At 42.1% G+C, this 26,768-nt stretch overlaps 1 protein-coding gene across 2 annotated transcripts in view; it reads left to right on the top strand.

The window, feature by feature from the left end:
- LOC140200362 (slit homolog 3 protein-like) overlaps positions 1–26,768 on the top strand; it is a 669,401-nt gene that overhangs the window by 562,257 nt on the left and 80,376 nt on the right. For both annotated transcript variants that reach the window (XM_072263584.1, XM_072263583.1), the window contains 5 exons: positions 9,609–9,752; positions 9,998–10,141; positions 13,623–13,786; positions 21,195–21,330; positions 24,743–24,811. In XM_072263584.1, the coding sequence (XP_072119685.1) occupies positions 9,609–9,752; positions 9,998–10,141; positions 13,623–13,786; positions 21,195–21,330; positions 24,743–24,811 (657 nt within the window). The remainder of the gene's footprint in view (positions 1–9,608; positions 9,753–9,997; positions 10,142–13,622; positions 13,787–21,194; positions 21,331–24,742; positions 24,812–26,768) is intronic.

Below are 26,768 nucleotides of genomic sequence, written 5' to 3'. Positions count from 1 at the left end.
ACTACCCGGGAGACAGATGCAGTCTATAGATATGATGAAATGGAGTTGCGAGGTCATGGACCCTGTACACATTAGAGAGGATGAAGTTTTTGCTGTCTTGAGGAAAATTAGTGTGAATAAATCCCCAGGGCCTGGCAAGGTGTTCCCTCAGACCCAGTTGAGGCTAGTGTAGAAATTTCAAGGGCCCTAGCAGAGATACTTAGCCACAGGTGAGGTGCCAGAGGAATGGAGGATAGCTAACATTGTTCCATGTTTAAGAAAGGCTGTAAGAATAAGCTGTGAAATTATAGGCCAGTAAGATTGATATCAATAGTGGGAAAGGTATTGGAAGGTGTTCCAAGGGACCGGATGTATAAGTATTTAGAAAGACGGACTGATTACATTGAAAAAACATAGCAACATAGAAACAGCACAATACAGGCCCTTCGGCCCACAATGCTGTGCCGAACATGTACTTACCTTAGAAATTACCTCGGGTTACCCATAGCCTTCTGTTTTTCTAAAGTCCATGTACCTATCCAGGAGTCTCTTAAAAGACCCTATCGTATCTGCCTCCACCATCGCTGCTGGCAGCCGAGTCCACACACTCACCATTCTCTGCATAAAAAACTTACCCCTAATGTCTCCTCTGTACCTATTTCCAAGCACCTTAAAACTGTGCCCTCTCATGCTAGCCATTTCAGCCCTGGGAAAAAGCCTCTGACTATCCACACGATCAATGCCTCTCATCATCTCATCAACTTGATGCTTTCGAAAAGCTCCAGAGCATCCTCTTTCTTAATATCTATACGCTCAAGCTTTTCAGTCTACTATCACCAAGATCCTTTTCCATAGTGCCTACTGAAGCAAAGTATTCATTAAGTAACTCTGCTATCTCCTCCGGTTCCATACACACTTTTCCACTGTCACACTTGATTGGTCCTACTCTCTCACGTCTTATCCTCTTGCTCTTCACATACTTGTAGAACGCCTTGGGGTTTTCCGTAATCTTATCCACCAAGGCCTTCTCATGGTCCCTTCCGACTCCCCTAAGTTTATTCTTAAGCTCCTTCCTGCTAGCCTTATATTCTTCTTGATCTCTATCATTACCTAGTTTTTTGAACATTTCATAAACTTTTCTTTTCTTCTTGACTAGATTTACAATAGTCTTTGTCTTAGGGATAGTCAACATGGCTTTGTGCATTGTAAACCCTGTCTAACCAATCATGATTAAGTTGTTCGAGGAAGTTACCAGGAAAGTTGATGAACACAAGGCAGCGAATGTTGTCTACATGGACTTTAGCAAGATATTTGACAAGGTCCCACATAGGAAGTTGCTTAAGAAGGTTCAATCATTCAGCATTCATGATGAGGTAGTAAATTGGATTAGATTTTGGCTTCGCTGGAGAAGCCAGCGAGTGGTAGTAGATGGTTGCCTCTCTGACGGGAGGCCTGTGACTAGTGGTGAGCCACAGGAGTCAGTGCTGAGCCCATTGTTATTTGTCATCTATATCAACAATCTGGATCAGGGGTTCCCAAACTGGGGTCCATGGACCTTTTGGTTAATGGTAGGGGTCCATGGCATAAAAAAGGTTGGGAACCTCGGATCTAGATGATAATGTAGTAAACTGGATCTGTAAATTTGCAGATGACACCAAGACTGGGGGGTGTAGTGAATAACGAGGAAGACTGTAATAACTTGTCGCAGAAACTGTACCAGTCGGAAAAATGGACTGGAAAATGGCAAATGGAATTAAATGAATTGAACTGAATTGACTTTATTACTTACATCCTTCACATACATGAGGAGTAAAAATCTTTACATTACGCCTCCGTCTAAATATGCAATGTGCAATTATAATAATTTATAATAAATGGTATGTACAACAGCATAGTCAATATAACATAGAAATACAGTTGCATCAGCATGAATTAAGCAGTCTGATGGCCTGGTGGAAGAAGTTCTCCCAGAGCCTGCTGGTCCTGGCTTTTATGCTGCGGTACCATTTCCCGGATGGTAGCAGCTGGAACAGTTTGTGGTTGGGGTGACTCTGGTCCCCAATGATCCTTCAGACCCTTTTTACACACTCGTCTTTGTCAATGTCCTGAATAGTGGGAAGTTCACATCTACAGATGCGCTGGGCTGTCCGCACCACTCTCTACAGAGCCCTGTGATTGAGGGAAGTACAGTTCCCATACCAGGCAGTGATGCAGCCAGTCAAGATGAATCAATTGTACATCTATAGAAAGTTCTTAGAAGTTGAGGGGCCTATACCAAACTTTTTCATCTGTCTGAGGTGAAAGAGGTGCTGTTGTGCCTTTTTCACCACACAGCCCATATGTACAGACCACGTGAGATCCTCAGTGATGCTTATGCCGAGGAACTTAAAGCTGTCCACCCTCTCAACCCCAGATCCATTGATGTCAATAGGGGTTAACCTGTCTCCATTCCTCCTGTAGTCCACAACCAGCTCCTTTGTTTTTGCGACATTGAGAGAGAGGTTGTTTTCTTGACACCACTGTGTCAGTGTGATGACTTCTTCTCTGTAAGCTGCCTCATTATTATTTGACAATAATAATGCAGACAAGTGTGAGGTGTTTCACTTTGGGAGGACCAGCCAGGGTAGATAGGTCTTACAAAATGAGCGGTAGGGCACAGGCACTGAGGGATCTGGAAATACAGGTCCATAGCTCTTTGAATGTGGCATCACAGGTAAATAGGGTCGTAAAAAGGGATTATGGCACATTGACCTTCAGTACAGGCGTTGGAGTTATGTTGTAATTGTATAAAACACTGGCGAGGTCCAATTTAGAGTATTGTGTGCCTTTCTGCTCACCTATCTACAGGAAAGATGTAAATAAGTTTGAAAGGGTAGAGGGAAAATCTACAAGGATGTTGTCGAGACTTGGGGACCAGAGTTATAGGGAAAGATTGAGTAAGTCTGGACTTTATTCCCTGGAGCGTAGAAGACTGAGAAGAGATTTGTAGCTTTCTACAAAATTATAAGGAATATAGATAGGGTAAACACAAGCAGGCTTTTTCCACTGAGGTTGGGTAAGACTACAACTAGAAGTCATGGCTTGAGGGTGTATTTGTGAAATGTTTCCGGGGAACATGAAGGGAACCTTTTCACTCAGAGGGTGGTGAGAGTGTAGAACAAGCTGCCAGCAGAAGTAGTGGATGTGGGGTCGATTTCAACATGGACAGGTGGAGTATGAAGGACTATGGTCTGGGTGCAAATCCATGGGATTAGGCAGATAACTGGCTTGGCATGGGTCGATGGGCCAAAGAGCCTCTTTCTGTGCTGTAGCTTTCTATGATTCTCTGACTCTAACTCGTTTGATATAGAGGCTGACAAACAAGCTTACCAATATATGTACAAGTAATTAACTATATTAAACAGATGCTAGAAATATAATGAATATCAAGACCATCTGGGCATGAACATTCTGCAAATCACATTCAATATGTAAATCTTCCCTCTAAAAGAGATGGATTAGATTAAGCTCAAAGGAAGAATGCTGATTGAATCAACTCACCAACTTCCTTTAAGACACAATCTGATCTCAATGTAAATGAAACAACTAATTCTTCTGTGCTACAGACAGAGTGAGTCAGAATCTTATTAAATAGGACCCGACAAAATGGCATAAATATTAACCCATCAATGTAAATCGTCAATGATTCTTTCCGAGCTGAAAAACCCTAACAGTGACACAGGAAAGTTTTATATCCCATTCCAAAGCCCTCACCAAGACTTCAGTGCAGTTCAACACTGACGACATTGAAGACTCCTAATTACTTTCTGCATAATGTGATATTGATTTATCAATATATCTTTGTTTAGGTCTTCAGCATTTGCTTAATTTAACACAAACAGGGAGCTGATGTCACAATTCCAAAGGCTTTCATGGACCTGTACCAACAGTTGTTCCTCTTCAGGAACTGAATCCAAAAGTAGTCGTTGTGATACTGCAACATTACCTTTATTGGCTGCCTCATTTGAAAGTTGCTAGGTCCAGGGCTGCTGCCATCTTCTTCAGGACCTTGCTGAGTCAACATGCCAAAAATATATATCTTCAGAGCTCCTCTCACCTCATTTCCACAGCACCGCTGAAAATGGTACCAAGTGCTGCTGCATCATAATAAGGAGCATTTGGAGAAATCCCTGAACAAATTAAATACATTAAGAACAGGTTGAATATCCAAAAAAAAACAAATAAAATAACAGGATATTGACTCTGGATCAATGACTCTTTGGTGCAGCTGCTGTTGTTGTCTGCACGGTGGGGGGGTGGTGAGAGGGGTTGGTGCTCTTTTGTTGGCACGGGGGGGTGGGGAGGGGGTGTTGATGCTTTTGCTGGCACGGGGGGGCGGGGAGTGGGGGTCGATGCTTTTGCTGGCACGGGGGGGTGGTGAGAGGGGTCGGTGCTTTTGCTGGCACGGCGGGGTGGGGAGTGGGGGTCGATGCTTTTGCTGGCACGGGGGGGTGGTGAGGGGTCGGTGCTTTTGCTGGCACGGGGGGGTGGGGAGGGGGTGTTGATGCTTTTGCTGGCACAGGGGGGTGGGGAGTGGGGGTCGATGCTTTTGCTGGCACGGGGGGGTGGTGAGAGGGGTCGGTGCTTTTGCTGGCACGGGGGGTGGGGGGGTTGATGCTTTTGCTGGCACGGAGGGGTGGGGAGTGGGGGTCGATGCTTTTGCTGGCCCGGGGGGATGGGTGGGGGGGTCGATGCTTTTGCTGCTGCTTCTGCATAGGGAGTGGGAGGGGGCTTCGGGGCTTTGACGTTTCTATCATTCATTCTATGGGGTTTCTTTGTTTTGTGGATATTTGTGAAGAGGACAACTTTCGAGTTGTATACTGTACATACCCTGATATGAAATGTACCTTTGAACCTTTGAGATGCTGGAAATCTTGAACAAAATGTGTAAAACAAATATCCAAAATAGCCTTCACTGGCTTGTGCTCATGTGGACACTGTGAGACACAGGCCTGGTTGAATCATTAGCCGCAGTGTTTAGGTTGAATATGAGGAAGCACAAACCGTGTTGCTGTTACTGTTTGGAAGTAAACTTCAGAGGACTAGATCGCTGCAACACACACACACACACACACACACACACACACACACACACACACACACACAAAATGCTGGAGGAACTGAGCAGGTCAGGCCTCAACTGTGGAAATGAATAAATGGTCAAAGGTCCAGGCCTAAAATAGTTGATCAGGAATAGACCTCTGTCAGAAGATGTGAAAGGAAACGAAGAGTTTGCTGATCAGTGGGTGCTAACAATGTACACACTTCAGAGTTCACCCAAAGTGTTCTGATTTGCCTGGTCTGTATGATATTGGAAAGGATTACACACTGATGGTGCAGACATAAAACAGGGATAATACACCTTTTAGTTAATAAACTTGTCACCAAAATGTGTCAATACTGTACACGTGATATTGAGCAATCTCTCCATTTGAAATGACCACATTTCCCAGTACTGTGGTGCTGCCCCCTATTGGCAGCTGAGTGGAATTTTCATGTGCTCCCCGCCATGCATTTTACCCCTCCGGCTGTGCTCTAGTTTCAACCAACATCCTAGGACATGCCAGTAGATTAATTGTCCAGTGGAAATTGACCCTCAGTATGTGGCAGAAGAGGGTTAGGGTTAAATGGTGGGCATGTGACAGAGAAGATTGCACATTACAGGAAAATAACTGGGGGAAATGAGACTGATGGGATTCCTTTCCGTGGGTGAAATTATATTTTGTCAGGAAATATGAAAAAATGGGAAAATATAATTCAACCTAGTTTAGTCAGAGAGCACCTGCAGATCAAGGGCCTTTAACACCCAGAGCAGATACAAACAACCTGACAGCATCACAGCCACATGCTCCACCTGTTTCAATTAGTTGTTTCCTTTAAAATGCTTGCCAGCATTCTGAGAAAACCTGGAATATCATTAGATCTGGCAGCAGTGAGAGAGAAAAAAATAACATCAGGGATGATTCATAGAATACCTTTCTCTGAGTGAATAGTAAAGAATGACATTGATAAATGTTAGGTAAATGGGAAAGAGCCAGAAGTTAAAGAATTCAGGAAATTAATCATCAGGGTATACCAAGGGCAGAACAGGAGTTTCTACAAATAATGGATTACCACCTGACAATGCCAAGTAGATGTGTTAATTTACATAAATTTGCAATGTTTATATATCTTCTCCGCTCTTCACATTTGACTAAGGTGAAATGATTTTACTCTTCTAAATCAGGATTGTTTTGGATGCTAAAGGCTGTGGGAGCACTTTCACATATGGACAGATGGAGATGAAAGAAGTGGCTCAATTCATATTCCTTCATTTTTTTTTTGTGCAGACCTCCACGGGTTTGCAATATAATGCCTGTAGCATTAAACAGGACTCTGGAGAAGCTCAGCAGTCAGGTCGCATCTGTGAAGGAAAGTGAATGCTGACTGTCCATTTCCCTCCGCAGATACCACCCGACCTGCAGAGTTCCTCCAGGGTCAAGTTTGTTGCTCCAGATTCCAGCACCTGCAGAAACTTGAGTCTCCATGCCTGTAACATTGTGGTAGCCATACAGCAACCCCCAGTTTAACAGCTCCTGCTGTTCTTCACTCCTGGTCAAGCATTTGTCCTTGCTCCGCCTCATATCCTCCTGTCACATTTTAGCATCATTTTTCCCTCCACCTTTTCTGCTTTGCCATTCATTGTGTTTGAACAGCAATTAACAGTTTAAGCCATAATCCCAATGGGAAAGTGGAAAAATTTACCCTGTCCTGTCACTCCAATGCTTACTCCCTCAGTTGCCTACTTAATTTTCCCAGATGCAGTTTTGCAAGTTTAGTTTAGACCTTAAGATGAAGAGAGAAGGAATTTCTAATTTTGAACTAATTTTAGAGCCTGCACCTGGAGAAATTAAACAGGCCTTATAAAAGCAGCCATCAAGGGAGCTTATTAGATTTCTTTGGAAGAGGAGGAAATGGGCCTCAATGTGCAGATCATATTGGAGCCAAGATTCGGGTTTTCATGTTCGTTCACAACGCTGCGGTTTTCAGTATTTGTAGAGCCAGGTTTCAATGTTGCATGAAGCACTTGTCATTTGTACAGCCAGTTCATTCTCCACCCTGACCCGATTGGGTCAGACAATCATGCTGCTGCTTCACAGAAGCTAAAGAATCACTCAAAATCAGACACTATGGCATAGAAAGGGGCCATTCAGCCCATCAAGTCTCCTGGGAGAGCAGGCCCTATTCTCCTATCTTCATAGCCTTGCTAATGATTACTTTTCTACAAGAACTGATCTAATTCATCTTGCAACCCCTCAATCTCTATCATTTCACTGATTTTCCTGTTTTTACAATTTGCAAGATCATGTCTTCTGACCGGTTTTATTAACCCCTTCCCTCACTTTCCTTTTTTGCTCAGCTGCTACGTTATCCTCATGCTCGGTTTCACCCAGTTCCTTTTCACACTTCACACAGCTGATTAGTCACCTATTGGTACACATTCTTGTATTGCGTCCAGCCTACGTGGCGAGGGCTGTATCTAATAGGGTCATTAAGAACTCCATTTGCAGTGAATCAATAAATGAGACTCATCAGCATATATAGGCATGAAGGTAGGTAGAAGAGGATAAACCCAAGGAGTGTGTGTGTCCGTGCGTTCGAGCGTGTGCCTGAAATGGATCATGTTAATTTTACATGTTAATATTGCTTCTTATAGAGACCACTATATCTGCATAGACTCCTTAGTCAGAACATTAAAATATCACAATCAGCTCAAGAAGCTGGTAAATGAGGTAGTCATTTCACCTCAATTGGCAGATCAACCTGATGTTGGACAAATATTGAGTTGAAAATGTTCCTAGTCCTATGTAAATACATTTCTGCAGGAGAAAGGGACTTAAGATTACCCCTTGCATGTACAAATGTTTTATGGATTAAGGCTTTCTCTAATTATCAGTTACAATATTGTACCTGTTTTTTCATACCAATTTGGAATGATTTTACGAAGTTTTTACAGATTGGACTTCACAGAAATTGCATGGAGATATACTGTATATCACACTCATGAATCAAATTATGTTAAGACAAATTATTTCCTCTCCATATTACATCAGCTCCATAAGCTCCTTCCAACATCACAAGTCCCAGTGACACAGCGTGTTACATAGCCATTTGGATCCAACGGTCTCACGTTTGATCCCTTGCTTGTGCTGAGCCAGCTGACTATACACTGCAGTGCACTCAAGCCTCTTTCATTCCAGTCTCCGCCGCTCCTTAGCTTTGTCCACTTGGCATTGAAAAGGCGCTCGTGAATATATCAGGAGGTATACAGAATCAGACTTCACTGTGTGCTTACTGCAGTCAAGTTATGAAGACTGGACATTGAGGTGAAATACCTCTTCCCCTGCCCCCCCACTAGAACTTTGTACTCCACTGTTTTGCCAAGACAACACAGATTGTTAGTTCCTCAATCATTATTGGAGTGGTCATGGTAACACTAAACATCAGAAGAGCACAGATTTGAGACGGAAGGTTATGGAGTGACTTTGTTTTATAGATTATAAATGAATTTTCCAATTACTGCAGCTCAGTTTGGAAAACATGCAAGCTGCTGGCTCTATAATAGCAGGTGTCTTGTTTAAAGACCTCCTCTGTAATACAATCTGAACTCATTTGGGCTGTTGATAAATTACCTAATGCGATAAAAAGCTAAACATTATGAGTGTGCCTGCCGACCGAAGCATCAACACATTTCCTCCTGCCTCTCTCAGTGATATACTTATTACACAGCTTTTTGATTCATACTGAATGTGGAGTTGGTGCCCTAGTGCTTGTCTATATATGCATCCATGTGGGCCATGTATATTCTTTGTGCTTATGTTCCTGTGTGCTATTACCTGCATGTCACCTATATTATCGTGTTTCCTTGTGTTTACGTAAACATGCCACAATAGACTATCCTTGCCGATTCTGACCATAGGCAGTACCAACCTAATGGAGGTTGGGCAGGTTAGGAGGTTTGCTGCTCCTTTCATATTGGCCCATTAACATGCTGGATAAATACAACTCGCACCAACTTGACATATCCACTTTCCACACCATCCATCCTCGCAAATGTTTCGAGGTGGATTTCCCGATTAGTGCTGGATTCCGAGCAGATTTGCGTTGTTGATTAACCCAATGTGGACCCTGAATAGTCGTCAGTGAATAAAAACTTCACTCCATCTGCAGGGATTAGATTGAAAAGAACTGGAAACAAGACTGCAGACCAAACAGAACAGAGTGCCCTGGCATTGTTAGATCACAATATTGTCCATCTCATTAATAAACTGATTACAATTATAATTCAGTATGGCCTCTACTTCAATTAAAATGTAATTTAACAATTCGAGAATGGTTTATAGATTTCTTCATTTTTCATTAACTCATTGTTAAATGCTGCTTTCATTAAATCCCTTGATTTTCCAATTTATTGTAAGGCTAATTATAAAATCAATTTATGTTAAATGATCTTATCAAAAATGGTTTTGTGAGGAAAGAATCCTATCTACATATACTTGTGCACTGGTAGCTTATTTTCTAGAGGTAATTGTTTTCCCGTCTCTCATTAGAAACCTGAGTAACAATAAGATCCAAGATATTCGAGAGGAAGCATTTGAAGGGGCATCAGGAGTACTGGAATTGTTGCTGACTGGAAATGAGCTGGAAGTGGTCCACAGCCGAATGTTTTCTGGTCTCTCTGGGCTCAAGACACTGTAAGTATACAGCAATGATAACCCGCTATGTTGTCCAACTTGGACACGGTTTATAGTCGCACCTGGAAAGGCCACGGTGATCTTGTCAATGTTTTGTAATTGATGGCACAATATCCTCAGCACTTCTGTAGGGTATAATTATTCATTAATATTTTATTGGGAAATATTTCAGTTGAAAACTGTGCACTTCTGGTTGTTACTGGCTGAAAATGTCAAATTTTCTTCCTTATTAACTAATGTTGCAGGATGCTGCGGAACAACAGGATCAGCTGTGTTAATAATGACACGTTTACTGGCCTTACCTCAGTCCGCCTGCTGTCACTCTATGACAACCGAGTCACGACCATCACTCCTGGAGCATTCAACACCCTCCATTCTCTCTCAACCATGTAAGATCTGCTTTAATCTCAGCATTTTATTCCGAATCTGCATTGATGATAACCTGTTCCATCTTGACCAGTACTTCTTGTTTGACCTTCATAAGCACACCACATCCATCTCCACTAGACCATTTCTTTTCAGATTATCTTGCCCATTTATTTTTTATGTAGGTTACTTAATTTTGACTTTGAGCCACAGAACATCGGAACAGAATCGATAGACTTAAAATTAGATCGTGCAATTAGAAAGCTTGTGGCACATTGACCTTCATAAATAAAAGTACTGAGTATTGGAGATGGAATGTTATGTTGAAGTTGTATAAGACATTGGTGAGGCCTAATTTGGAGTATTGTGTGCAGTTTTGGTCACCCACCTACAAGAAAGATGCAAATAAGGTTGAAAGAGTACAAAGAAAATTTACAAGGATTTTGCCTGGTCTGGAGAACCTAAGTTATAAGGAAAGATTAACTAGGTTAGGACATTATTCCTTGGAATATAGGGAGATTTGATAGAGGTATACACACTTATGAGGGGTAATTATAGGGTAAATGCAAGCAGGCTTTTTCTGCTGAGGTTGGGTGGGACTACAACCAGAGGTCATAGGTTAAGGGTGAAAGGTGAAATGTTTAAGGGGAACATAAAAGGAAACTCAGAGGATTGTGAGAGTGTGGAATGAGCTGTCAGTGCAACTGGTGCATGTGAGCTTGATTTCAATGTTTAAGAGAAGTTTGGATAGGTACATGGATGGTAGAGAAATGTAGGCTATGGTCCCGGTGCAGGTCAATGGGAGTAGGTAGTTTAAGTAGTTTGGCATGGAGTAGATGGGCTGAAGGACTTGTTTCACTGCTGTACTTTTCTCTGACTATGACAATTAGGATTTCTGTGTTCGATATTTTCTGATTTGATATGGTGCTTATGGAGAATATTTCCCCATATGAAAGAGTCTGGAATTAGGTTCTATGAATATAAAATGGTTGATAACATATCAAATAGAGATTCAGAAAAAATCCTTTGTCCAAAAAGCATAAAACCACCTACTGGAAAGAGCAGCTGGAGCAAGAACCTGTTCTATCCAGGTAAGTAAATGAAATTAAAGAAAAAAGAACATAATGTAAACCTGAAGAGATACAGATGGTGGAAGAAGGATTATGTGGAGTATAAATTCTCCCATAATTTGAGCCAAATACTTGTTCCTCTACTGTGTGAATTAGATATAATTTAGTGATTCATGTAAAATGGAAAATATTTAGAATTGGGTTTGAGTTTATGGCACGTTGATTCGCTCCTATTTCAACAAGATAATGATCCAAGAAGGGATCTTAAATTATGAGACTATATTCAGAAAATGAATTTACCTTTTAAGTAAAATGTATTAAGTTCTGCAGAGGCCTGAAGTCAGAGCGATGTATTTGTAAAGAATAAGATTGGAAAATCTATCATTGCGCCATTCATAATGAAAAAGTAATTTTAGCAGATTTGTAAAGAATATTCACTTTCAGAAAATGCAGAAATTATTGTTCTAATGGACGCATCGACAAAGTGTCCCCTGGGCTGCTATATGTTCTTGGAATTCGCTCTTCATTAGGGTTAATAGTATATTATCAAAGTGACATCTCAGAGCCACAGGGATCAGTGCTGGGTCCATTGTTATTTGTCATCTATATCAATGATCTGGATGATAATGTGGTAAACTGGATCAGCAAATTTGCTGATGATACAAAGATTGGAGGTGTAGTAGACAGTGAGGAAGGTTTTCAGAGCCTGCAGAGGGACTTGGACCAGCTGGAAAAATGGGCTGAAAAATGGCAGATGGAGTTTAATACAGACAAGTGTGAGGTATTGCATGTTGGAAGGACAAACCAAGGTAGAACATACAGGGTTAATGGTAAGGCACTGAGGAGTGCAGTGGAACAGAGGGATCTGGGAATACAGATACAAAATTCCCTAAAAGTAGCATCACAGGTAGATAGGGTTGTAAAGAGAGTTTTTGGTACATTGGCCTTTATTAATCAAAGTATTGAGTATAAGAGCTGGAATGTTATGATGAGGTTGTATAAGGCATTGGTGAGGCCGAATCTGGAGTATTGTGTTCAGTTTTGGTCACCAAGTTACAGGAAGGATATAAATAAGGTTGAAAGAGTGCAGAGAAGGTTTACAAGGATGTTGCCGGGACTTGAGAAACTCAGTTTCAGGGAAAGGTTGAATAGGTTAGGACTTTATTCCCTGGAGCATAGAAGAATGAGGGGAGATTTGATAGAGGTATATAAAATTATGATGGGTATTGATAGAGTGAATGCAAGCAGGCTTTTTCCACTGAAGCAAGGGGAGAAAAAAACCAGAGGACATGGTTTAAGGGTGAGGGGGGAAAAATTTAAATGGAACATTAGGGGGGGCTTCTTCACACAGAGAGTGGTGGGAGTATGGAATGAGCTGCCAGACGAGGTGGTAAATGCGGGTTCTTTTTTAACACTTAAGAATAAATTGGACAGATACATGGATGAGAGGTGTATGGAGGGATATGGTCCGTGTGCAGGTCAGTGGGACTAGGCAGAAAATGGTTCGGCACAGCCAAGAAGGGCCAAAAGGCCTGTTTCTGTGCTGTAGTTTCTATGGTTCTATGGTATGTATTAAAAGTTACAAATTAAAACGTAGTATTGAGGAGTCAGTGAAACATTCAGTCATATCAAAATATTTCTGAGAAGGCAATACCCAGTTTTATGTGAAAGAAATCTTGGGGGAATGAAATGATTATACACTCAGTGGGAACTTTATTAAGTACACCTGTACACCTGCTCATTACCAAATCATCCAATCATGTGGTAGCAACTCAATGCATAAAAGCACACAGACATGGTCAAGAAGTTCACTTGTTGTTCAGACCAAACGTCAGAATGGGGAAGAAATGTGATCTAAGTGACTTTGACCATGGAATGATTGTTGGTGCCTGACAGTGTGGTTTGAGTATCATAGAAACTGCTGATCTTTTGGGATTTTCGCACACAACTGTCTCTAGAGTTTACAGAGTATTGTGGAAAAATAAACAAAATAAAAATCCAGTGAATGGCAGTTCTGTGTGTGTAAACCCCTTGTTAATCAGAGAGATTAGAGGAAAATGGCCAGACTGGTTCAAGCTGACAGGAACGTGACACTAACTCAAATAAGCATGCATTACAACAGTGGTGTGCAGAAGAGCATATCTGAAGACACAACGCTACTTTATTAGGTACAGGAGGTAGCTAATAAAGTTTCCAATGTGTGTAATTGAGTTATGTCACCATTATAATTCTTTTCTTAATGAATCCACAGATAGGATGGCTACATGGATTAGAATGGTTTACAGGTACATGAGTTAAAGTCAGGCAAATAAGGATTAGCACAGATAAGCCATCTTGTTTGGCAAGGAAAAGTGGGACCGAATCCATGTTTCTGTGCTGTGTTACTCTACGAATCTATGAATTTCTTAACTCCCATTTTGCCGGTCTTCCACAGAAACCTACTGGCCAATCCTTTCAACTGTAACTGTCACTTGGCCTGGTTGGGAAGGTGGCTTAGGAGGAGAAGGATTGTCAGTGGAAACCCGCGTTGTCAAAAGCCATTCTTCCTGAAGGAGATCCCAATTCAGGATGTGGCTGTTCAGGATTTCACCTGTGATGGTAAGGATTGCTGGGCTTTCTCCTGGGGGGAGAAAAATCATAGACTGTGAGAAAAATGGTGAAAAATCATCAAACCTGAGGTAGAATGTTGCAATTGTAAATAAATATGTGGAACATGTAAGATCTATTGAGATTCTATGAACTTTAAAAAAGAGGAGTAAAATTAACCCATCTATTGTAAAGCAAACACGCCAGTGTGGGACAGGGTTTAATTTGGCTATAGACACAGAGGCTTTTGATTTTGATATCCAGAAGGAACAATCTGTGGCAGGAACTACGTGGGTCAATCATTATCGGGGGGAGCGGGTTGGGCGGGAGGATGAAGAGCAATGGCTGATCTGTCAGGTCAAAATCCTGTATCAGTACAAGCCTTGCATCACAAACTCATACATGAAAAATAGATGACCTGGCACATTAGAGAACACCACCAAAAATAATAAAGTTAAATTTTCTTTAAGAAATTAAGAGGAAAAATGGGAAGGGAAAATACTGATACAATTAAAAAAAATTATAAAAGAAATAAACACTTGATATTAGTATTTCTACAATTCCCTGCTACAGAGGAATAAGGGGGCAACAATGTATATAGCCTCTGTGCAATTCCACACTGTTAAACTTTCAGCTCACAAGGCCACCCTCTGAGAAATAACCTGTCATTTTCTTCAGACCTCTAGAAATCATGTATTCTACAATCTAATCGCCATGTGTTCCCAGTTATAAGTTTGTACTTTCAAGAGATAAATAGAGAGATTTTATCATCAGAATAAATATTTTCTATAATTGTGTTATGCTATACCAAAGTGGATTGCAAATGGTGTTTTTTTCCTTTAAAAATTCATTTGACATACTCATGCCTCTGATGTATTCTGTGATCTTGATTCTCGGCACAGCATGAGTAACGAGATTTCTATCTCCCTGTTGTTTACAGAAATTAAAACATATTACAAAAGCATCCTAGAACACGCTCACATTTTTATAAATTATGTTCATTGACTTGTTTTTTTTCTGGATATTATCAGGAGGTTAAAGGTTGCCTTTTCTTTGATTCCTTTGTTCCTTTCCTTCCAGAGCAGCTATTAAATATAAAAATGCCTTTGATGTCCATTCCTGCCTGTTTCTATGCAACGCTACAGTAGTTCATTATCAGATGGTGCTCTACTGAAGAGGTTAAAGTCAATATGGAAAAAGTCTCTGTACTAGCTTCACCACACAATGTGCTTGAAATTTTAAAGCTACTTTGTTTTTGACAATTAATTTTAGCTAATGATTTCTACTTAGCTTTGGGTAGCGGGGGGTGGGGGGAAGATAATTCTTTAAGTAAAAGACCAAAATTTCAATGAAGATTTATCAGACGTTTAACAGGCTTTTAGGCGGACACTGTAATAGGCAAGGCATCTGGTCCTAATGCAGGCAAATTGGATTAGTGTTGATGGATGTGGATACAATGTGCTGAAGGGCCGATTCCTGTGTGGTTCTACTTTATGAGAAGAGCAACAAAGATTGTGTTTTCTCTCATATGAACCTAATTGGTTTGGTGTGTACTTACATGTTATTTGGTTAGCCTCCAACCTGATGGCATGAACATCGATTTCTCTAATGTCCAGTAACCTCCCCCCATCTCTTTTTCCATTCTCCATTCTGATTCCCCTCTCACCCTTTGTCTTCTCCTCACCAGCCCATCACCTCCATCTGGTTCCCCTCCTCCTTCCCTTTCTTCCTTAGTCCACTGTTCTCTCCTTTTAGATTCCTCCTTCTTCAGCCCTTTATCTGTCCCACTTACCCCCCTCCCTGGTTTTTACTCCACCCCTCCTCTCCCACTCACCCACCTTCTCCCTCATCTGGCCTCACCTATCATCTGCCAGCTTGTACTCCTTCCCCTCCCACCCCCATCTTTTTATTCTAGCCGCAATTACTATTTCCTTGTGCAGTTGCTTGGGACTGAAGATTGCATACTACCATTCCACTTTTGTGGGATCTGAGACGACTGATGCAACCAATGTATGGATCACACATCCTTTCACAGATGGGGCGGGAGATAATTGGACTGAATTGGGCTCTCTGTGTTTGTAGCACTTTCATTTGCAGTTTATGCAAAGCTTTTATATACTCCTGACACATGAAATTCAAAAATAGCATGCTGAAGTGACTTGGGATTCCCAGAAGTCATGGGGAAGCAGAATATTTTTCAAGGAGGTTTGAGAATATCTTTAAAGCTTTTCCTTTGTCTGCCTAGTGATTTCCTCCAGTAATAGAGTATGGAATTGAGTATCTGTTTTGGGAACATTATTTTGGGAATGCAACTTGGACAACTCTTGATATGGAACCAACTGTATGTGATTAAGGCTTCTATGCTGAGCGTATTAACCTGCAGTTAAAAGTCCATTTACTTAACCTGTCAGTGGATAAAAGTTTTTCTATATAGACAGTACTCATGGTAATTTTTCTGTACCTTTTGGTGCTTTCTGTTGGTGTTCTTGGTCTTAAAAGTATAGAGAATGGCAAAGACTTTTCTTAATCAATAAGAGTTGTGCCAGATTTTCAGCCAGTTGAGGCAATGCTGATGTGTTTACCCATAAGTTACATAGCCCGATTGCAGTTGGGTTTGGTTGGCACCTATAAAACTAATCTTTGTTTAGCTCCCCTGTGGTTCAATTGTAAGCACTGCACCATTTGGTCAGCCTCACTAAGAAATCAGCCAAAGATCCAGAAGCATTCCAGAATCCTTGTTAAGCCAATTTAACTCCACTCAGTCCAAGAAAGAGAAGATCAAAATGAAGAAACCAGAGCTCCCATTCCTGCTTGATCCATGCTAGATGTGACAGCGGGAATGTGCTCAGTGGTATTCCAGTCAAATGGTTCTAGTTTATGTGCCTGCAGTAAATTCTGGAACACTGCGAATAAGTAGGTATCACCTGGCTCAGTGGTAAGGGGAACTTCAATGCTCATAAATAATGTGGGTGGAAACCAGCTGAGGATTCACATCCCACTAATCACCAAGCCCATCCTTTCAAATGGTGCACAGATGGTCTTCAGGGCTGGGATCAGTGTGTAGAGGTAACACAGAAACATGGAAAACATACAGCACAATACAGGCCCTTCAGCCCACAAAGCTGTGCCAAGCATGTCCCTACCTTAGAGCTACCTAGGGTTTACCCATAGCCCTCTATTTTCCTAAGCTCCATGTACCTATCCAGTAGTCTGTTAAAAGACCCTATTGTTTCCATCTCCACCGCCGCCGCCGGAAGCCCGTTCCAAGCACTCACCACTCTCTGTGTAAAAAACTTACCCCTGACATCTCCTCTGTACCTACTCCCAAGCACCTTAAAACTGTGCCCTCTCGTGCTAGCCATTTCAGCCCTGGGGAAAAGCCTCTGACTATCTACGCGATCAATGCCTCTCATTATCTTGTACACCTCTATCAAGTCACCTCTCATCCTCCATTGCTCCAAGGAGAAAAGGCCGAGTTCACTCAACCTATTCTCATAAGGCATATTCCCCAATTCAGGCAACATCCTTGTAAATCACCTCTGCACCCTTTCTATGGTTTCCATGTCCTTCCTATAGTGAGGCGACCAGAACTGAGCACAGTACTCCAAGTGGAGTCTGACCAGGGTCTTATATAGCTGCCACGTTACCTCTCGGCTCTTAAACTCAGTCTCACGATTGATGAAGGCCAATGCACCATTTCCCTTCTTAACCACAGAGTCAACCTGTGTAGCAGATTTGAGTGTCCTATAGACTCAGACCCCAAGATTCCTCTGATCCTCCACACTGCCAAGAGTCTTACTATATTCTATATGCTATATTCTGCCATCATATTTGACCTACCAAAATGAACTACCTCACACTTATCTGGGTTGAACTCCATCTGCCACTTCTCAGCCCAGTTTTGCATCCTATCAGTGTCCCGTTATAACCTCTGACAGCCCTCCATACTTTCCACAACACCCCAACCTATGTGTCATCAGCAAATTTACTAACCCATCCCTCCACTTCCTCATCCAAGCCATTTATAAAAATCACAAAAGGTAGGGGTCCCGGAACAAAGTTGTTCCAGAATTCATTGTATATATGGGCACATGAAGTGCACCAATTGGCTGGAATACTGGACATACTGATATATGTAGTCGGGCCAAAAATCAGAGTAGGGTGCCACTTTGTGGAGAAGAGAGAATGCATTATCAATGCACATGCACACCGAAGTTGGGGTTCCTGCATATTCTTTTGAATTGGCCTTTGTTCCGGTGGCCAGTTGTGGCTCATTTTTCCTTTTCATCGTAGCTTTTTTTAACCATTCCATACAGGTTGACCTTGCTGTGCGTACCAGATCATGACACAGGTACCCTAAGATATGATAAGGGTATTAACGCCCCAAAGGCCATCACAGAGGAGCCCAGTCATGAAGATATCTATATACCTTTTGAAAGATTTAGCAGAGTGCACAGTAAGAAGAGAATTTATGATTGGTTTGCAGGGGTATTGTCTCCATTGCTGGAAGGCTTGGTGATACCTGCATATGCCAATCGCTGAAGCTGGGAGACATGCCCCAACAAATTTAACTGTGTACCCTCTTTGCCATTCAAGGGGAACAAGGCCTGTCAATTTTATAAGATTAGTGAGACACATTTGTCACCACTGGTTACTGAACTTTTTTTTAATACTTTATTTTCAAAATTTTCAAAAAAACTAATGAAATCAACAAGAACATACCAGCTCAAACATGTATAAAAATGAAATAAGCCAAAAAAAAGAGACATAACATTAGAGGGATGCCTATTGTACAAAGTGCTCAAAAATACTAAACGTTAAATCTCAAATGAGGGCCGTGAGAAATCAGCTGGGGGGAAATTGCTCATCCACCCCCGGCCTCGTCTGGGTAGGCAAGAAATGGATCCCAGATAGCCAAAAATTTTTTAATTGAATTGGTTCTCAAGAACCTAAGTTTCTCCATCTGTATGACTGAGATCATATCAGCCACCCATCTCCGAAAGGAAGGGGAGGAAGGTAATTTTCATTCCTTCAAGATAAGTCTTTTGGCAATAGTCATCCTCAGCATCAGAGACTGTTGTATGGCTGCAAGGAAACAAATAGTAGATTGCGAGCAGCCAAATATAGCGAGACCAGCTTCCAAGGGGAAGGATCTTTTATAGGCCTTTGAGTACCAGTCGAATACTTTGGACCAAAATCCAATCAGTAATGGGCAAAATCAAAGGGTGTGTGACAACGTGGCTTCCGTCCCTTGGCATCTATCACACATTGGCGAGACAGAAAGGTAAATCCTGTGCAATCTAAGTTTAGAGTAATGGAGATGGTGGCCAACTTTAAACTGGATCAGTTGGTGCCTGCTGTTAACAGAGCAAGCCTGTATCATAGACAAACACTTATCCCAGGCAGATTCAGATAATTCAATGCCCAACTCCTCTCTCCAGGTGTCTCCACTGGTTACTGAACTTGAATAGCCAGAAGAAAAATCTTAACGAGTTGGGATAGGAATCTATATTGATGAGGGAAAAACTCGTAGTAGCTGGAGTGTGACATGAATCTGGACCTGTTAGCCCAGCACACCGTTTGAGAGGAAATTCTTGGATTCCATTCCTCTCCTCAGCCACATTATGAATTGGAGACTATATGTGACAAAAATGTTTACGTATACTGAGCATTAAAGGGAATATAGTCATAGTCATACTTTACTGATCCCGGGGGAAATTGGTTTTCATTACAGTTGCACCTTAAATAATAAATAGTAATAAAACCATAAATAGTTAAATAGTAATATGTAAATTTTGCCAGTAAATTATGAAATAAGTCCAGGACCAGCCTATTGGCTCAGGGTGTCTGACCCACCAAGGGAGGAGTGTAAAGTTTGATGGCCACAGACAGGAATGACTTCCTATGACGCTCTGTGTTGCATCTCGGTGGAATGAGTCTCTGGCTGAATGTACTCCTGTGCCCAACCAGTACATTATGTAGTGGATGGGAGACATTGTCCAAGATGGCATGCAACTTGGACAGCATCCTCTTTTCAGACACCACCATGAGAGAGTCCAGTTCCATCCCCACAACATCACTGGCCTTACGAATGAGTTTGTTGATTCTTTTGGTGTCTGCTACCCTCAGCCTGCTGCCCCAGTGACAGTGAGGATCACAATACACTATACCCCTTTAAATGTCTATGCTCTTGCTAAGGTGGTCACTTGATTTCTGAATGAGGTTGCTCTGACTGTGCTGATGATTGCCTGAAGCAACAGCAGAGGTTTCAAAATCATTTTATCTGTGCGTTGGTTGGAACCAGCCTGCACGCTCTTAAGTGGGATGGTGCAATGCAGGTAAAGTTGGTACTTTGTTGGCTGCCTTTGACCTTTGAGCAGATATAACTTATTGCTGGGTGCACTTGTTCTCATCCCTTCTTTTCTGGAAATGTTTTCCTTGAAATGTTCATCCCTGCTCCTTAGCTCATTCTAAGAGGAGTCCACAGATACATCTGTACTCTGCATGGGAACAACTGATTTATCTAAAAGCCTTGAAGTCATCAAAGCAAGTCCTTCAGTACCTTGCACATGACTCTTTGTGAAATGTGAAGCAACTATTGAAAGCATTTAAGTATAGAGAGCTGTGGTGCTGGTCTGAAGAAACCAATCTTGAAAGGCTTATCTTTTAAATATGAAGACAAGCTGCTTAACTTCTTCCTGCTGAGGAAATGTCAACAGGAGTGATAAATTACAAAGTAGCAGCAACAGCAGCAATGTGATCTGCCACACCTGTGTACTTGCAGAGATTAAATGTCTGGTTGCTTAAGGCTTTATCTAAATGCTGGCCAACAAGCTTGGTGCTAGAATTGTGTCCATTTTTGAGCTCAAAACCAGACACAGATACCTAAGAAATGGGTGCAACCAAATCTGAGTTCTTGCCCTTTTAATCTTTGCATCAAATTCTACTTCTAACCATTGTAAAGGAGGCAATGACAAAGTAACAAACACAAGGAAGTCTGCAGATGCTGGGAATCCAAAGGCACACACACAAGATGCTGGAGGAGCTCAACACTGTAAAAAAAAGTGTAAACAGTCGTCATTTCAGGTCAAGGCCCTTCTTCAGGATGGAACAGAATAATGTCAGTCAAGATAAATCTGCTTGATGAGAATTAAATGTGAATGCGCTATACAATATATATGGAGTAATAGGTTCCACAATTAAGATCCCAATTTACAAAGCATTTCTACAGTAATATTAATTTGTACATGCATTGCTACAGTGGCCTGTGTAATAGCAAAGCTAACCATGTGAGTTGAGCATACGTTCCCATTGGCAACGTAGTTATGGAACGGTAGCCCACTACCACCTCAGATAATCACATTGCTCTCTCAGGTGGTAAAAAGGTCAGTCCAACAGCTATTGCATTTTGTTCTTATAGCAGACAACAATGAGAGCAGCTGCCTGCCAGGTCTTCGATGTCCAGAGCTCTGTAATTGCGTTGACACCGTGGTGCAGTGCAGTAACAGAGGCTTCCGCACCTTCCCCAAAGGTATTCCCAAGGATGCAACTGAGATGTGAGTACAAGCCTTGAGCAAAACTCCCTCGCCACCTTCGTCTCTGTTTTTATTTTCAATCTCTTATACTCTATATGTGATCTTGGAAAAGGAACTGTCATGGAAAAAGAGGCATGTCTTTATTTATTGACTTGAATGGTGGACTTAACGTGGTGAAGAAGACTGTGATTAGGTGCAAGAGAGCATAGGTAGATTGGGAGAATGAGCTGACAAATGTCTGGTTCAGTTTAATACATTGTCGAGTGACACACTGTCAGAACCAAGGCTATATTGGTCTGCTTGAAGCCATAGTTCTAAAGGGGGTATGTCAGGTACACGCATGCATAGTAAAGGCATCCGTTAGTCTTGCGAGACCATGGATCTGCACCTGGAAAGTCTTCACTCTCCAGGGCACAGGCCTGGGCAAGGTTGTATGGAAGACCGGCAATTGCCCATGCTCCATGCTGCAAGTCTCCCCTCTCCACGACACCAATGTTGTCCAAGGGAAGGGCATTAGGACCCATACAGCTTGGCATCAGTGTTGTTGCAGAGCATTGTGTGATTAAGTGCCTTGCTCAAGGACACAACACGTTCCCTCGGCTGGGGCTCGAACTCATGACCTTCAGGTCGCCAGTCCTTGGCCACGTGCCCACACTTGCACATGCATGCATACATCACTGAAAATAGTGGGAAATGCTGCAAGTGCTTAGTAATGTGCATGAGATCCTGCAATTCATTATTATTCAAAGCATTAAGTACAAAAAGGTGAAGTTTTTTTTTATGGAGGTTACATTAAAATCCGGCATTAAAAAGGGTGGCATTGGGCCAAAGGCCGAACTTAAATCCTGACTCATGCGCTGCTTGCACAGAATTTGCATGTTCTCCGTATGAGTTTACTCCCAGTGCTCCAGTTTCCATATCCCAATCATGTGCAGGTTGATAGTTTAAATGGCCACTGAAAACTGTCCCTTATGTGTAGGAGAGTGGTAGAATCTTGGGTGAGCTGATGAGGTTGGGAAAATGAAAATTGGGATTAACATTACTGTGAATGGGTGATTGATGGTTGGTCTGCTCAGTGGACTGAAGGACTTGTTTCCATGTCGTATGTGTCTATGATCCCGTAACTCCATAAGCCATGGCTTGAGAATTGCATCTAGTTCTGGTCATCACATGTTAGAACAAATATAAAGATTATGGAAATGGTGCAGAAGGAATTTATTTCATATTTTCAAGGATGAGGGATTTCAGTACTAGAGTTAGGAACGTTTCTCCTTGGTAGAAAGTTGGGAGGAGATTTGTTTAAGGTGTACAAGATCATGATTGATATAGACTGAGTAAATAGCGGAAAGTTATTCCTGTTAGTGGATGGTTCAACAATCAGTAGACTCAGGTTTAAGTCAAAGGGTAAAAGATAGGAGTGGCTGTAAGAAAAAGACAGTTTTATACAGAGAATGGCAATGAACCAGAAGTTGGTGGACTCGGAATTAATAAAGTATTTTGAAGGGATTTGGAAAAGCCTTAAGGAAAAATAGCTCAGGTAAGTGACTAACTGGAAGATTGTAGAGAACCAGCATGGATTCATTGGGTCAATGGTCACCCTTTATGTCATGACAGTTCTATGATTATTTACCATACCATGCTTTCAACGTCTCCGAGAGTTCAATGTGGAGAAACTGTGGAAAGATGAAAGCAAAGTCCTGGTCTTCTATCCAATGACTACGGCACCAGGAATGTTATCACACCACTTGGAAACCTGAAATTCCAGAGAACCAAGCAAGTTATAAATTGAAAAATTGCAGCTTTCTCAGAAGAATAAATGAGATTCCAGATAATGGATTTTTTTGCAATGAACGGGAAGCACGGGAAGTGTTTAAATTGGTTCAGCGTAATTTCCAAAAGACTCAGATCTTCTGACTAAAAACTACTTGGTGATATTACACTAAATACTTTCTTTTGACACTATCTCACAGCTTTATTTTCCTAAACTCCAGTTAAAGAGAGGAGCATAAAGACCACCAAATGAATTTTCCACAATGGAAAGACACAATACTCCTCACAGCACCAGAAAGTAGGAGTCGGCCATTTGGCCCCTGAAGCCTAACCTGCCATTATCGTAGCTGATTAGTGCTAGCCCCAACTCCTCTTCTATTCAAACTTAAATTCTTTGATCTTTCAAGTAGTTACCTATTTTCCCACAAATACATCTAATACTCCTTCATCAACACTGCCCTCAACTGCATCTCTTCCATTTCACGCATGTCTGCCCTCACCCCATTCTCCCGCCACCCTACCAGGGATAGGGTTCCTCTTGTCCTCACCTACCACCCCACCAGCCTCACCATCCAACACATAATTCTCCATAACTTCTGCCATCTCTAATGGGATCCCATTAACAAACACATCTTTCCCTCCCACCCACTTTCTGCTTTCCACAGGGATTGCTCCCTACCTGACTTCCGAGTCCATTCGTCCTTCCCCACTGATCTCCCTCCTGGCACTTATCCTTGCAAGTGGAACAAGTGCTACACCTGCCCCTACACCTCCTCCCTCTCTACCATTCAGGGCCCCAAACGGTCCTTCCAGGTGAGGCAACACTTCACCTGTGAGTCTGTTGGGGTCACATACTGTGTCCGGTGCTCCTGGTGTGGCCTCCTGTATATCGGTGAGACTCGATGTAGATTGGGAGATCACTTTGCCGAGCATTTAAACTCTGTTCGCCAGAAAAAGCTGGACTTCCCAGTGGCCTCCCATTTTAACTCCACTTCCCATTCCTATTCCTTTACTGTCACGATGAGGCCACACTCAGGTTGGAGGACCAACAACTTAAATTCCATTTGGGTAGCCTCCAACCTGATGACATGAACATCGATTTCCCAAACTTCCGGTAATTCCCCCCCCCCCACTTCCCCATCCCCTTTTCCCTGTCTCACTTTGTCTCCCTGCTTGCCCATCGCCTCCCTCTGGTGCTCCTCCCCCCTTGTCTACCCATCAGCTTCTGTCCTCTCCTATTAAATTCCCCCTTCCCCAGCCCTGTATATCTTTCACCAATCAACATCCCAGCACTTTCTTTCACCCGTCCCCCTCTTGGTTTCACCTATCACCTTGTGTTTCTCCCTCCTCTCCCCCCATCTTTTTAATCTACTCCTCATTTTTTTTTACCCTGTCCTACTGAAGGGTTTTGGTCCGAAACGTCGACTGTACTTTTTGCCATAGTTGCCTGGCCTGTTGAGTTCCTCCAGCATTTTGTGTGTGTTGCTCTCCATCTCTCATTGCGTCTGTCGCTCTGTGTCTCTCCTTATCTCTGTTTAATTGTTCAGTAGTTTTGTTACAAGATCATTGTATCCCTTGCCTTTAGGAGATAGTTCTTGCATTCTGTTAAGGAGAGTTTATTTCATTGGCAGTTGCCACCATTGTTTACTGTGCTGTTTTACAGATACTTGGAGGGGAATCAACTGACTACATTCCCTAGTGAGCTGTCTAATTTCAAGCAGTTATCTCTCTTGTAAGTAACACTTCAAATCTTCATTCATATTCTGGTAACATTCTGTCAACTGATGAATCCTTAAATAATAAATGTTCTTCATTGGGCAGATTAATGCATAGCTCCAGTAATTCTGGTATAAGGTCAGTTGGATTACAGGGTTAATGGTAAGGCACTGAGGAGTGCAGTAGAACAGAGGGATCTGGGACTACAGATACAAAATTCCCTAAAAGTGACATCACAGGTAGGTAGGGTTGTAAAGAGAGCTTTTGGTACATTGGCCTTTATTAATCAAAGTATTGAGTATAAGAGCTGGAATGTTATGATGAGGTTGTATAAGGCATTGGTGAGGCCGAATCTGGAGTATTGTGTTCAGTTTTGGTCACCAAATTACAGGAAGGATATAAATAAGATTGAAAGAGTGCAGAGAAGGTTTACAAGGATGTTGCCGGGACTTGAGAAACTCAGTTACAGAGAAAGGTTGAATAGGTTAGGACTTTATTCCCTAGAGCGTAGAAGAATGAGGGGAGATTTGATAGAGGTATATAAAATTATGATGGGTATAGATAGAGTGAATGCAAGCAGGCTTTTTCCACTGAGGCAAGGGGAGAAAAAAAACCAGAGGACATGGGTTAAGGGTGAGGGGGGGAAAGTTTAAAGGGAACATTAGGGGGGGCTTCTTCACACAGAGAGTGGTGGGAGTATGGAATGAGCTGCCAGATGAGGTGGTAAATGCGGGTTCTTTTTTAACATTTAAGAATAAATTGGATAGATACATGGATGGGAGGTGTATGGAGGGATATGGTCCGTGTGCAGGTCAGTGGGCTAGGCAGAAAATGGTTCGGCACAGCCAAGAAGGACCAAAAGGCCTGTTTCTGTACTGTAGTTTTTCTATGGTTCTATGGATGTTCCTCCTCATATAGAATGTGCATCCTGGTACATGACCAATACCATCTGTGTGATGCAGTGAGGTAGAGCTCAGCAGTTCCGTGGTGAGGATCAGGTGTTGTGTTGTAATAAAAAGAATCTTGTCTAGAAGGGATACTGAAGTTGACTTCAAAAATGGCAACGCCGCCACCATGGGTTAACATTTTTTGGTTCCTGGTTTCAAATCCAGTCGAGGGTCAGGCAGCCTTTCTTCAAATGCTGCAACTTGCCTGGAAGTTGATAGAGGAAAAATGCTGCATCCAGACACGCCAGGGGATGGTACAGTGGCATAGCAGGTAATGCTACAGCGTCACTGCTCCCATGACCCTGGTTTAGGGTCATGGGTCAAGACTTCCCAGGCGCAGATCCACGGTCTCGCGAGACTAACGGATGCCGCCGTGCTGCTGACTGTATAGAGTCTACATCTTAGCCCAATGCCCATGCTGGCTTCCTAGATGCTCTAATTTCCTCCCTCTTCCCAAAATCGGTTTTCATGAAGTGACAGAGTTCGTGTGAGGGGAGGCTGCTTTCCTTGATAATCCACTGGTATGTTAATTGGCAATTGTACGTGGCACTTTTAGGTGGAAGAATGACAAGTGTATTGATGGGCATGTATGAGAATATAGATTAAAGGAAAGTAAATGAGTAACAACGACATTACTGTGAAAGCTGACATGGATTTGATAGACTGAATAGCTTGCATCTATGTTATACAGAAATATGAATATATGGAACTGTCGCAAGAAAAATACTAAATTCATCATTATATATGGGTCATGAGTATATGGCATCTTGATTCTGGATAATGTCTATTTATTTGCTTAATTCCCTTGAAGATTATTACTGTAGCATATTCTGAAATAACTTTGGGATAAAATATTCTTCCCACGTCCCTAATCCAGGAATTCTCCTGTCCTTAGGCAGTCCTAATATTTTTACTTAGCCCTTCCCTTCAGGTACCTAATGTGTCTTAAATCCTTGCCCCACCCACCTTGTTTCCATTCCGAAAGATTCTTTGTGCAATCTACCTCTTTGACCAACCCTCATAATA

The sequence above is a fragment of the Mobula birostris genome, chromosome 7, assembly GCF_030028105.1.
Source record: "Mobula birostris isolate sMobBir1 chromosome 7, sMobBir1.hap1, whole genome shotgun sequence".
Classification (NCBI taxonomy): domain Eukaryota; kingdom Metazoa; phylum Chordata; class Chondrichthyes; order Myliobatiformes; family Myliobatidae; genus Mobula; species Mobula birostris.
This window is presented reverse-complemented; position numbering and strand designations above follow the sequence as displayed.